Here is a 13,049-nt window from a genome sequence, read left to right as displayed (position 1 = left end):
ACAGGAGTGCGTGGAATTTAGACAAAAGTCACGATATTGCCAGGAACGGAACTTATTGCCACTCTCTGCTTATAGATCATCACATCTATTATTAATCCAGCCTCTCACGACACTCTTAAGACAATTAGAATCAAGTTGTGAATGTCATATTTATTATAGCATGCTATATAAAGCTGACCCTTGCCCACAATCAACGAGATGCATGTGCGTGGTCCTTGAGTATACGATTCAAACCCTCTCGCTGCACACAACCCTCAAAGTGGAAACTCTTAGCCAACTCTTCCAGGTCCTTCTCACTGCTTCCTCGGAACAATTCAGCAAACTCATCCACAAATGACGCCGCCAAGAAAGTGTAAAACACATTCCGCATGACATGCAACTCTGTATTCCACGACGTGGGATAAGTCTCCTTCGCAGTTGGACTAACACGATCAATCCACTCGAGCAAAGGCTTCAAAGCCGCCTCAGGCTCAGACTGAGGTCGACGACCCCATTTATCCAGCCAAAAATCCCTCTTCTTGTCCAAGAAAGGCTTGAGCGTCTTGTTCCACTTGCTCTCGGGATTCGTATAGATCATGCCCTGCAGACCAATGTCCTTGTAGAGCCAGATCGACCAGCTGATCTTATACTTGTCGTAGATGCGCAGCTGGTCGCCAAGGAGATTGTATCGCTCCTGGTTGACAGTCTGGGCATCGAGATCGAATACCTGGTCCGCGTAGACGGGGCCGAACTCCCCGTTCCAGACGGGAGTCTTGTTCTCGCTCATGAACTGCGCTTTGCGCAGGTACCCGCGTTCAAGGCGTTCTTTTTGTTCGGCTGTGCCCTTGTAGCGATCACCGGTGGGAAATCCCATTGACTAGAGATTAGATCGTATTAGTACACTATACTCACGTGTTCTCGTAGGCACGGAAAGGGGTCCGAAGCTCACCGAGTAATCATGCATGGCATACACGCTGTTCGGCAACACCTCGTCAAAGCCCTTCCACTCCATCGCAAACGTATTCCCATCCAGCCACAAGATATGATCCGGGTCAATCTTTCGAATCGCCTTCTCAACACGAGCATAGAATGCGGGTAGCCGCACATGCTCAGGATCGCAAGGTTCATTGAGCGGGTTGTACCCAGCAACCCAAGGATTATCCCTGTACCTGGTGGCGATCTGCTCCCAGAGCCAGATAGTCCGGTCCTGGTGGTCCTTGTAATCCCAGAAAGCAGCATAGCCGGTGGGATTGTCGGAGTGCCAGTCGGGGTTCTGGCCGCCGGGGACGGCGTGCATGTCCAGGATGGTATAGATCCCGTGTGCTGCGCACTATACGGCCATTATGATTAGCCCATTTCCTGACACCATTATCCCCATATAGAGGTATACGCGAAACACTGACCAGGTCAACGACTCGGTCCAAGTGTTTGAACCCTGATTCCTTCAGCACGCGGGGATTCATATCGTCCTCGAAGTGGCGGTAGTTGAAAGGCAGACGCAGACAGTTCAGTCTTAGCTCAGCGAAGAATTTGGCATCCGCCTCGGTGAAGAAGTACTCGAGCCATTTGTCGAAGAAGAATTCGTATTTCTCTTGTCCTAGGACTCGACGCATGGCCGCGCGGTGCTGGGCTTCGTGGCCTGCAAAGCCTGTGATGAAATTCTCCATACTTCAAGACGATATGTTAGTTCGGAGACAGGGAAATACATATGGCAATTTGGTCGTTTGCATACTTCATCCATCCTCCAAGAGCAGCTCCTCGCATCACAACCCCCTCTCCATTTCCGTCGACGATAGTATCGCCCTTCACATGCAGGAAACCAGTAGCCATATTGTTAATTTAGCAATGTAATGGCTTTCTCAAAAGCTACAATGATGCCTACAGGGGTGGGTAGGAGATGCTACACATGACTATAAGTACTTCTCCGCAGCAGGGTATTTATCCAAAAGTCCGACAATCAAGCAGAACGCGGGGGATAGGATAAATAATGTCTCGGTAACTAACATGGGGCTTCAAGCCACCAAGCCTAGTAGCTAACCCAACCGGCTAATATCGAAACATTTAGCCTACATATGCACACAGCCAAGAGGCCAAGACAGCCGATCAAGTGTACAAGAATTGCATTTCTCATAAATAACAAGACATGTGCCAACGGGCATGGATGCATGCCACCAGGGTATTTGTATTACAAGTGAAGCAACGCCGTCCGAACAAGCCGCCTAAACGCTCAGAGAATAATGCAACACACCAGACTAAACTACCAGTCCTGCCCGCGATCCCGCATCAGGATCTCAATGGCTTCATCCTCGGGGACGGGGTTGTCATTTAGTTCCTTGACGCATTGCGTGAGCCCCTCTGCGGCTTCATCTACTTGCTCCGCCGTCCAGCCCGTGCATGCCATCACCATGCGACGGTAGTTCTGACCAAGAACTGCGTTCTTTGCTTTCAGGCCATCGACTTCGGCTAGTATCCCTCCGTTGAATTCTTTGTAGCATTGTGCCTGGCGGCTAAGCAGATCTGTTGCTGGCAGTGCAGCCAGGAAGCCAGCTTGGTGTTCTGAAAACCCGGACGCTGGGTCGAAACCCTCGGGGAATAGGGCGTCAAATGTCGCGACATCAACACCGGAATCTCGGTCTGCATCACCCACAACAACCGTCTTGCTCGCGTCTAGTCCTAGTGTGTTCTTCACTGTGACCAACAAACTCTCAGATGACCGCTGCAGATTCTTGATGCGCCGGTCTAGCTCCACGCGCTCAGAACCCTTGCGCCTGAGCTCATCATATTGCTTCTGTTCGATCTGCCGAGCTTTGGCAGACTCGCGGATCTTTGTGTGCCAGTGGTCAAAACTTTCTTGCTTCTGTGTCAAGCTCGAAGCTAACTCTCGGTCAATTCCCCCGAGTGTTTCCTCGACCATTGCACTAATTTGGGACATTGCCGCTGGGTTTCATGTTAGCAAAAATAATATTATTAGAGGAAAACACTTACCATCCAGAATCTCTTTCTTCGACTTGGCCAATTGGTCAATGAATGTGTCATTCCGATTGGCCGGTTGTTGAGACTGAGAGTTTCCGTCCACCATGTCGACACCTACACCGTAATCTGCAGGTCGGAGGCCGGTATGGTTTGGAATGTGAGGATCGGCACCCACTTCTAGGAGTTGCGGGACAAGGACTGACCGCGCACGCCCTGCCAGGTTAAGAGCCGTATCGCCCTGATCATCGCGGAGGTTGACAATCTCAGAGATGAACCGTCCCAAGGAGATGACCTCACCGCTGGCGGTCCCGTTTGGCGCATGGTCTCCATTCGCACTTGAGACCATACCGCCATGTCGTACAATGAATTCAAGAAGAGCTTCCAAATAATGTTTTGCGGAAACGTGTCCGCCACCACCAGTCGCAGCCATCATGGCGATATGGTGCAGGATGGTACGTCCGCTGTAATCGACCATGTCAATGGTAGGGGCTAACACCTGCAGCAAACGCGGGAAGCTGCGATAATCGAGGTTATTGCGAGTGCCCACAGACTTTTGCAGGGCTGTTTCTCCGGCACCATTGACTCGCGATATGCTGACACCTTTGGCTACTAGCGCATTGAGCAGTGACATGCGGGCAAGCATCGCAGCCCAGTGGAGGGCATTATTCCGGTACTCATCAAGGGGAATTTCAAGATCATCCCCGGTCAACTGCAACAAGGCCGGGTGATCCGTGAAGTCCTTTGTTCGTTTATCGAGGAACAATGTCATAATGAGCTTCATCTTCTGGAATCTTTCGGGGGTAGAAGCAGGCGCCAGGGACTCGACGCCACGTTTCGAGCCATCATCAATAGGAGGGGGAGGAAGATCCATGTCTTGATAAAAGGAGTCGTTGGGTTCTGTGGGTGTAGGTTCGTGCATTGATAGATTAGATGGTTCTCGAGTAAGACCGATAGGTGGGCCTTGGTGCGAAGTAGAGCGCATGCGTTTGCGAGGAGGTTCCGCAAGATCGTCGTTGTCATCTTGCACCTGGTAACGATTTTGCAAGCTGCCAAACCCGCTGTCGGACATGCTGTACATGCTCTGCTGACTGCTGAATGCAAGCCCGGATTCCTGGCTGCTCATCTGCTGTGAGGGCTTGCGAGCCATGCTGGGTCGACGACTGTTAGAGTTGGGCGAGTCGAAGCGCGCTTTGCTGAGGGCATTGACAGCGGTGGCGGCGGTTCGCGAAATATTTTGGAAGAAAGTTCCCTGCTGCGGCTGCGAAGCGCTGCGATTCTCACCGCCATTGTAAAGGCGCTTGCGCTGCGCAGCCATTGCTTGTTCTTTGGTGGGTGTATCTATCGTCGATTCGTGGGCGGGAGCTCCGGAGCCGTCAGGGTTCATATCGTACTCCAGCAGTGGCCGGAGTGATTCTTCAACGTGGTACTCTCTGCAGAGGTCAACGCCTCGTTGGTAGTTCACCCACGTGCCCTGGTATTTTCCGTAACCGCCTTGTACCTTCTCGTGTTCACCAGCCGCAATTTCTTTCTCGAGGGTTTTCGTTCGTCTCGCTTTCACAACACCGGCGACCTTCAAAATTTGCGTAGCGTTCAACCAAGAATCGGATCGACGTTTCATCACAGCAACACCATTAACTTCCATTTCATAGACAGCGACATTAGAGTAGACAGCCTATTTTGAGCCTCGTCAGTGCCATACTCTGTGGGTGTGGATAAAGACCACGAACTCGGTAAATCTGTGGTTTGTACTCCTCCTGATATGACATTACCGACCCATAGTCGTTGCCTCCATCGTATCCACCAAAGCTAGTTCGTGGGAGTCCGTTGGGGTAACCAAAAGAGGACATCTGAGATCCTTTCGGGGGCGGAGGAGTTGCGCGAGGGGTGGATGAGAGGGATTGCGAAGCATTCAACATATTGTAGGCCATTCCATTCGACCCTGTACTGCCCTGTGAGTATGACATGCTGGACTTCCAAGGAAATGTCAGCATACAAATCGGGTAATGATGGGGTAAAGTACATAGCAAGGGGAGAGATACCGGATGTCGATTGGAATGACGCGAGCTCAAGGAGGCGCGTGGCTAACCCTCTGGAGGGAAACCGTAGGCCAGACCAAATTACATTCAAAGCCACAAAGCGACCGAATGAGGTGTCAAGTGGAAATTGAGATATTAAGATCCGAGGCTCAATGCAAGGCAAGGCAATGTTCGCGGGGTTTGGGGGGAGAGACTGCGAAAATGGCGCGTCGGAGTTCCCGTGACACGCATTCGCCAAGGATTTCGCGTTTCTCCGTTTGGGGGTTTTTTTTTTTTTCCGCCATCGTTTGCAATGAAATAAGATATTCCTAATGGCCATACCACAACCTCAGCATTGGGCACACAATCTCTCAAAACCACAGCAATGGCGCCATTTATTTCGCGCCACGCTGCGCGAATGCACCTACCTACCTGACCCCATCGCTCGCAACTACATGAAAGACCATATCATCTCCCGATATCGTGCTGTTTCCTCCCGTTCCGCACAGGCTGGCCCTAAGGCGGTTCACGCAGCAAGAAATGCGTTGTCGGTTCTGCGGCGAGCAAATGAAGGCTTTTCACGTCCTCTCGAAAAGGTGTTGTATATGTCATACGGTCGCACTGGGAGACGGCGACATGAGCTTCTGGCAAATATTCTGAAGCCAGAAATCCCCAGCGACTCTTTGGCTCTGAAAGAGCTACTCTCCAAGCCTGCTGATTTCACTGATGGCTGGGAACCCTCGGCTATCGTGAGGAGCCTCGCATCCTCTCAAATGCAGAACACAGTGGTTACAGCAGCCCGCATCAGGCCGTTGATCAAACAATTGGAGCCGCCAATCCCCAAGAAGGATAGCTGGGGCGAAGAAGTGGCCCAGTCGCGGAAGAAAAATATTCGAAAGCAATGGTACACCAATACATTGAGCAGTCTCCTTCCACCATTACCAGAAAAGGATCTCCAAACGCTTGAGGGGCTCATATCGGGGGCTGTGCCATGGGAACCTGTCAAGAGGAGAGGTTCAAAGCCCCAGATTTCCCAGACCAAGTCTGGTGGCGAGCTCTTCCAGTTGCTGGCTAGAGGCCCTGAGAAGGGTACCACCTTTGCCGAATATGCCAATGGTCGTCCACATACAATTACAGTCAGGCTTATGCGTCGTCAATGGAAACGTCTGTCTGCTCTTGTGCCACGACAGCACTGGAATCCGATCTCACAAAAGTGGCGCTTTTTGTGGGATTCACCAAAAGACGTTCCCAAGCTGTCCTTCGATCTGGATAGTAGCATCGACCCAGCGGCTTTTTTCCAAGAGTCAATCCAAGCGGAGGAAGACAAGGCTGAGACGCGTCAACCCTCTCAATAATAAAATATTAACCAATGTAATAATACACGATTTGGAATCCACTCATGGCCCTAGTCATTCCCACGTTCAAGTGCTCCGTGAACTGAAATGAAGGGCTATCTACGAGGCAGAAATGCAGGCTAACAAGCACTCCAGGATATCTCACCAACTAAGGCATAATAATCGCATGATTCGATAATTTAACTTTGTTGATGGGCTGTCATCTCACTAAGAATACAAATGCATGATAAACGTAACGCGTAAAGGTCTCCGACTTCCCTTAGGAGAATCCAAAACGGGCCGGATGCCACTGGAACAGAAAAAGCAGCAGAGAAAAAGCAGCAGAGAAAAAGACAGGGTATACAGAATTTGAAGGATACAAGTCACCGTAACCAATCACACCAAAAAAGCGAGACCAATTAGTCGCTATCAGAGGACGAGCTAGAGCTGGAGCTGCTGGAGCTCGAGCTCTTTTTCTTGTGCTTCTTATCCTTCTTATCCTTCTTATGCTTCTTCTCTTTCTTGTGCTTCTTGTGTTCCTTCCCACTATACCATGGTGTCAACAGTCAGTCTCATTTCAACCAAAAAGACCAAAAGAAAAAGGATAGCGCAAAGGGCAAGACTCACAGCTTATTAGTTGCCATGTTCATACCAACAGCACCCAAAACAGCACCGCCCGCAGTACCAAGGATGCCGTGGCCGAGCTTGTTGCCCATGAACCCACCAGCCGCGCCACCAAGCAGCGTCGACCCGAGGCCCCTGTCGCCCTCCTGTCCTACAGCACCAGGCTGTCCTTGCTGGTGCGGGGGTGCGCCGCCATAGTACGCAGAGCTCTCGCCGCCGCTACTTTGTGGGTACTGCTGTTGCTGGGGAGGGTAGGGCGAGTGGCCGCGATCCTGGGGAGGTTGTCCATGCTGTCCGTATCCAGGACTGCCTTGAGGAGGGTACTGGCCCTGCTGGTGCTGCTGGGGGTATGTCTGGTAGCCCTGGCCACCTTGTTGATCATAAGGTCCTGGGTGTTGGTTGTATTGGGGCTGACCGTAAGCCTGTTGGCCCTGTAGCGCGGAAAGTTAGTTATGCATGCCGCTATACGAGTACGAGTGTGAGAGTTTGAGGGCTGTGCAACTCGGTTCTGTGCAATGGTATGTCATGTGCTTTGTGTATAAACTCACCTCTGGTGGGTAATAGCCTTGCTGTGGTTGAGGGGAATGACCCTGTTGAGGGGGGTAGTGTCCTTGGCCTTGCTGGTCATAGTAACCGGCACCGCCGCCGCCGTATTGATTCTGCGGGGGTCCACCGTACGACATGTTGATATTGGGGGAATATAAGGGTCGGTTGATGGGTAAGTGTTAGGTATGATGATAAGTATCGATATTTAGGATAAACTGAACAGGAAGGGGAGATCTGGGGATGACCTGATAATAAATACACGGCATCAGCGGGGCTCGCGGGGCTGAGCGGGAAATTGAGCACCGCCTCTCAGGGGGTTTAGAGATCAACACAGCCTCCTTGTCATCTTAGAATGTGGCTTAACCTTTCTTCAGCTGGACTATGTAACCAATGAGTCTGTCTCCATCTGTTTGATTGTGGGCCTTTACGGCATTTGAGATTTGGCATCTATCTAGGCCAGTCGACGCCAAGATTGTCGCCCCGCAGTTGACAGGCTCCTGCAAGGAACCGAGGAGCATTCCTGATTTGGTAGATATTTATAGACCGGAGCGACTTAAGTAACGATAATAAGGCAATATATCCTGTTCATTATACATTCATTATGGTCCTTCAAGCTTGACGGGTTCCATGTTAAAAGGTCCACTGCCTTGATGTATTACCTGCTTGGTGTTCAGCGGTATCGACTTGATATTGAAATAGCTAATACTCGGTCAATCTGTTCTTCAACCAGCATGAAGAGAAGCCAAAGTACTCATACCTGTCGAGTAAGATAAAGTTTACGGTGCTTGGTGAGCACGAAGGGACATCGGCCACTAATCTTCCAATAGAACAGCACTATAACCCTCACCGTGTGGGTTATAATATCCCATGCAGGGACATGTGTACTTTGACTGCTGCTATCCTATTCCTATATGCGTATCAAGGTCTAGAATCTGAACTGAGGTTCCAAATCCTTCGTCGACCTTTTAAACCCAACTGTGTGTATGATGTGAAGTGAAAATGATTGGAGGCTGGAAAGAATCGTTCCAAGGTTCTACCTAACCTATAGCAATCTTCTTATCAAGTTCAACCCAACTTGTTGCTTTCGCATTTAAAGGTTTGAGACTAGAGTCCAGACGGTCTCCGTAGCAACTAGAACTCTCAATATATAACCGGTTTCTCTGGTACTCATCCGAGATAAACCCCAATCCCAATCAAAGCGGCCTGCCAATTGACCTTGGAGGGACAAGAAGATAATGTCCACTACTAAACACCAACTTCCTTCAATACGTCGCATTTCTACCCCGAATATACTCAATGTCGGCATTTTCTGTTTCCCAAAAGGTTGACAAGAGATACCATGTGCCTATAATTGGTTATAGAAGTTAGGATATCCAACAAATTAAGATGCCCTCAATAATTTGCTGGTCATTGAATTAACTTCTTTATCGCTGGTTATACCCCGGATCTTGTCAAAGTGGAGACTGGATCCACTACTGAATTCACTGGGTTAACCTGTCAAAGAGCCCAAAGAGCCTTTAGTAGTCAGATTACACGAAAGAGAAAAGCGAGCAGCGTTATCTAGGATAAAATATTCCCCGCCTCGCTTCATAATCAAAATAACGATCGACAACCGCCACCAAGTGGCATACCAACGACTTGTCCATTTAACCGTATACTCCCGAGAAGTGGAGACCCTTACGGGTATATAATGTCCGAACACGAAAGGACGCCAATAGCAAAGCAAGCGCAGGAGGGAAGGATACAACTCAATTTGCATATGTGTTTGCAGGGTAGCCAAGCATGTGAGTCCGAGCGTGGTGATAAAAAGCTTTCTTGCCAATAACGTGGCATTTATTGGCGCTGTAGCCAAGAACTGACTCGCACTTGGGATTTCGGACTTTGTCGTGGGTTTAGAGGGTTAAGGATGTCAAGGGAAGGCAATATGTGATAACTGGTCAAAGAGAACTCTATAACCTTACCCCATCCATGGGTACTTGGTATATTCGGGGAGGAGCCGAACATGGCCACGCACTGTCCCCGTAATTCTTGGCAGCCTACTACCCTCCTGGGCAAAGTCTTACTTCAGAGAAGCCCTGCCAAGGAACTACGGGCCGCTGGATCATTTGAAAGGCTAATATATGAGTCTAGGGTTGCTGCAGTCTATCATGAACCATTACGGAGCACAGATTATGTAGTAGATGTTTCTAAAATCATGTGTCATGAAAAGTCCAAAGTCCAGGATGTATGTGGGTTTTCCTCGTTTGGCACACAAAACCGGCGATCAGTAGAATAGCCTATTAAATCGAGACGGACTGGTAACGAGCCTATCACAATCGAGCCGATTGGAAAGAAAGTCCAAAGAGATGGCTATTGTGGGGATTTCTCCAGCCTTTTCCCCCTCCATTTTAAACTCCACATCCCCGCGGTCTGGGCAGAGTCCAGAGTACATATGTCTTCGGATTGAAACACAAAACTAACAGTGAGCGTACTTCTGTACATATATTGCAGCTGTTAAATGCAGTCATTCATTGAATCCAAAAGCACATATCGGAGAGTGCAGAGCCCTCGGAGGAAAAAAAAAAAAAGTCAAACGAAAACCAATGTAGAAGAACGTAGAAGTGAAAAAGACAAAGAATTCCATAAAAGAATGCACACCCGAAAAACTAAGAGCCCCGTGCCTTGCATCAACCTGCGTTTACAGCCGGAACACCGTACCATTCCAAATTCATTGAAAACCTTTTCTGACTTTTTCTAACTTTTCCCCACGGGGACTCTCGGTTTCTGGGGGACCAATACCCCATAAGTGTACCGTGCGTGATCATCGACTGAGCTTAGATTGCCCTCATTCGTGCGCATCCCCGACTCCAGATTGCTGACCCGCGTGGCACGCACGGCAAGCGAATAAGATCACGTCGTATCCCTGCATTCGGCGGGACCGCAGACGTCGGTGGTCATTCGTTTGATTCTTTCGGCCCTCGGGATGTCCGCCAAATTCGGTGACCATAGAGGGGGGTATAGGACGGACGATTCCCGCGCGGTATTTAGAGCTGCGCTGACCCCCCTTATTTTAGCTTCTGATCTATCTTATTTCTCCCCCTTCGGACTTTGCTCCAGGATCAGGCTTTTACCCTCCGATTCACAGGCGTTCCAAGATCCTCAGCAGTTATGGATGAGGCAAGGCCTCAGTATGCGGCGACATCCTCGCCGGATGTCGACGAGCATATGAGTGTCGGCCGCTACATTTCAACTCGTTTCTCCTCTCTCGTGCCTCCGATGAATCCCGCGCCGAACCCTTTCAAGGCCCTGACGCTGCTTAACCGCACCCAGTGGCTTAATTTCTCGGTATGTCGATCTCCCCGTAGGGCTGACGCGCAAGAAAAAAAAAAGACTTGGCTAACATACCTAACCCCAATAGGTCGCGTTTCTTGGGTGGTCTTGGGACTCGTTCGACTTCTTCACCGTCTCACTTGTTACCTCCGAGCTTGCCGAATCATTCGATAAATCTGTGACCGACATCACATGGGGAATCACCCTGGTTCTGATGCTGCGATCCGTCGGCGCGATCACCTTCGGAATCGCCTCTGATCGATGGGGCCGTAAATGGCCATTCATCGTCAACCAGCTGCTCTTCGTGGTCCTCGAGCTCGGCGCTGGTTTCTGCCAAACTTATAAACAGTTTCTGGCTTGTCGCGCCTTGTTTGGAATTGCCATGGGTGGCTTGTATGGTAATGCGGCTGCTACCGCGCTGGAGGATTGCCCACCTGAAGCCCGTGGTATCATTTCAGGACTCTTGCAGCAAGGTTATGCTTTTGGATATCTACTAGCCACGGCTTTCGCCAGAGGTCTTGTTGATACTACCCCACATGGATGGCGGCCGCTGTTCTGGTTTGCGGCTGGTCCACCAGTCTTGATTATTATCTTCCGGTTGTTCCTAGGCGAAACCGAGACTTTCCGTCGACGACAGGAAGCGCGACAGGAAGTGCGCGGAGGCGTTGCGGCATCGTTCATGTCAGAAGGGAAGGTTGCACTGCAGCGACATTGGTTAATGCTCATATACCTGGTCCTGCTTATGTCTGGGTTTAATTTCATGGTATGTGCTTATGTGAATTAGCTATTCGAGTAACAGAACAAGCTAACATGGAGACCTAGTCGCACGGATCTCAAGATCTGTACCCGACCATGCTGGAGAACCAGTTCAAATTCTCAAAGAATGCAGTCACTGTCACACAAGTCGTCGCCAACCTGGGCGCTTTGTCAGGTGGCGTATTATGCGGCTGGGCCAGTCAGATCTTCGGTCGCCGGTTCTCTATCATCGCCATCTCTATCGTCGGCGGCGCCTTGCTCTACCCTTACACATTTGTCCAGAACAAGAATGTTATTGCTGCGGCCTATTTCGAGCAGTTTATGGTCCAGGGTGCATGGGGTGTAATCCCCATTCACCTTATGGAGCTATCGCCAGGACCTATCCGCACCTTCGCCGTTGGCACAGCCTACCAACTTGGAAACTTGGTCTCCTCTGCTAGCTCGACTATTGAATCAACCATCGGTGAACGCTTCCCGCTGCCTCCAACTGAAACAGCCGCTCACCGATACGAGTATGGCAAGGTCATCTGCATCTTCATGGGCTGTGTCTTTGCCTATGTTATTTTGATTACAATTGCTGGGCCAGAGCGTTTGGGTCGTAACTTCGACGCTGAGCATGATGCGGACCTCCAGGAGGTTGCTGCTCACCGCGGTCTCAGTACCAAGGAGGACTTTGGGGAAGATCCCGAGAAGGCTAGAACTTCTATTGTGCCGTAGACCTGCTAGGAGCTTTTAAGAGAAGGTATTATCTAATGCCCGCACGATGACTGATGATTGCTTTGTATTTCGGGACCTTGCAACGGCTTGGGACTTGTTTTATTTGGGAGAATGTGGAAGAAACATCTAGAATGCGATAATTGGACAAAACAATAATTTGGCATCTATGGACTTGCCTTGTTTATCTCACTCGCTTTGTGTGACGTCGGCAAGGCCTTGCTCTCGTGTGTGTGTTTGATTGCCCTGTAGATGGAAGGTTAGTGGGTATCTCTCAACAGCTGTAATTCACACCTGGGAACTAGTAGATAGTATGTCACGCCGAGGATCAGAATCTGCTTAATTAATAGTGCTCATTCTGGCGCGCAAGCCAGTCTTACGAAGTGTATCTTCGTTCCCTTTAGTATGACAGAGAAGTATAAAGGGATCCGTAGTACCTACCTCTACTATACGTGAAGAGTGATGATCCTTGATGAACTGTGGGATTCTCGGTGGAAGCTGGGGAGGACAGGACTACATACATGTAGGTAGGTGCACAGAACGAAAACATAGTAAGCGTAGAGGCTCTTTATAGGTAGTGCAGGGATTCGTCCTTCCAGCCTACAACCCCGCACTTATACAATATTCTTGAAATTGAATTAAATGAAAATACTAGAATGGATTAAGATGAAAAGCAACTAGTGGTAGTTATAGAGAAATTAGATGGTTATACTATGGGTTGAATGTGGATGTGATGGTATACTACATAGTTAGCTAGTATAGCACGTCATTGCTCCTGATAATAGAGTCACTTTGAGCA

At 49.7% G+C, this 13,049-nt stretch overlaps 5 protein-coding genes across 5 annotated transcripts; 2 read left to right on the top strand and 3 right to left on the bottom strand.

Annotated features, from left to right (window-relative positions):
• Positions 1-190: 190 nt before the first annotated feature.
• Positions 191-1,809, bottom strand: N7455_010441 (glycoside hydrolase family 5 protein; the record flags this gene model as incomplete). The annotated part of the gene is made up of 4 exons (XM_040954889.2): positions 191-856; positions 929-1,309; positions 1,383-1,647; positions 1,712-1,809. 4 exons carry the CDS (start codon positions 1,807-1,809, stop codon positions 191-193), a joined length of 1,410 nt encoding a protein of 469 aa, XP_040814765.2.
• A 427-nt stretch (positions 1,810-2,236) lies between these two features.
• Positions 2,237-4,943, bottom strand: N7455_010440 (putative APSES transcription factor (MbpA); the record flags this gene model as incomplete). Its single annotated transcript, XM_040955020.2, has 3 exons — positions 2,237-2,916; positions 2,965-4,624; positions 4,680-4,943. 3 exons carry the CDS (start codon positions 4,941-4,943, stop codon positions 2,237-2,239), a joined length of 2,604 nt encoding a protein of 867 aa, XP_040814694.2.
• A 356-nt stretch (positions 4,944-5,299) lies between these two features.
• Positions 5,300-6,322, top strand: N7455_010439 (uncharacterized protein; the record flags this gene model as incomplete). The annotated part of the gene is made up of 1 exon (XM_040955006.2): positions 5,300-6,322. The coding sequence occupies one exon, from the start codon at positions 5,300-5,302 to the stop codon at positions 6,320-6,322; it is 1,023 nt and encodes a 340-aa protein (XP_040814592.2).
• A 398-nt stretch (positions 6,323-6,720) lies between these two features.
• On the bottom strand, positions 6,721-7,608 carry N7455_010438 (putative glutamine-serine rich protein MS8; the record flags this gene model as incomplete). Its single annotated transcript, XM_040954796.2, has 3 exons — positions 6,721-6,847; positions 6,929-7,356; positions 7,474-7,608. The coding sequence occupies 3 exons, from the start codon at positions 7,606-7,608 to the stop codon at positions 6,721-6,723; spliced, it is 690 nt and encodes a 229-aa protein (XP_040814532.1).
• Positions 7,609-10,618: 3,010 nt separating this feature from the next.
• N7455_010437 (sugar transporter family protein) lies at positions 10,619-12,253 on the top strand (the record flags this gene model as incomplete). The annotated part of the gene is made up of 3 exons (XM_040954901.2): positions 10,619-10,795; positions 10,869-11,543; positions 11,603-12,253. The coding sequence occupies 3 exons, from the start codon at positions 10,619-10,621 to the stop codon at positions 12,251-12,253; spliced, it is 1,503 nt and encodes a 500-aa protein (XP_040814605.1).
• Positions 12,254-13,049: the final 796 nt, after the last annotated feature.

Source organism: Penicillium solitum (genome assembly GCF_028829755.1).
Source record: "Penicillium solitum strain IBT 25940 chromosome Unknown utg000008l_segment0_segment0, whole genome shotgun sequence".
In the NCBI taxonomy this organism is placed as follows: Eukaryota; Fungi; Ascomycota; class Eurotiomycetes; order Eurotiales; family Aspergillaceae; genus Penicillium; species Penicillium solitum.
The sequence above is the reverse complement of the archived record's forward strand: the minus strand, read 5'-3'. Positions and strand labels throughout refer to the sequence as shown.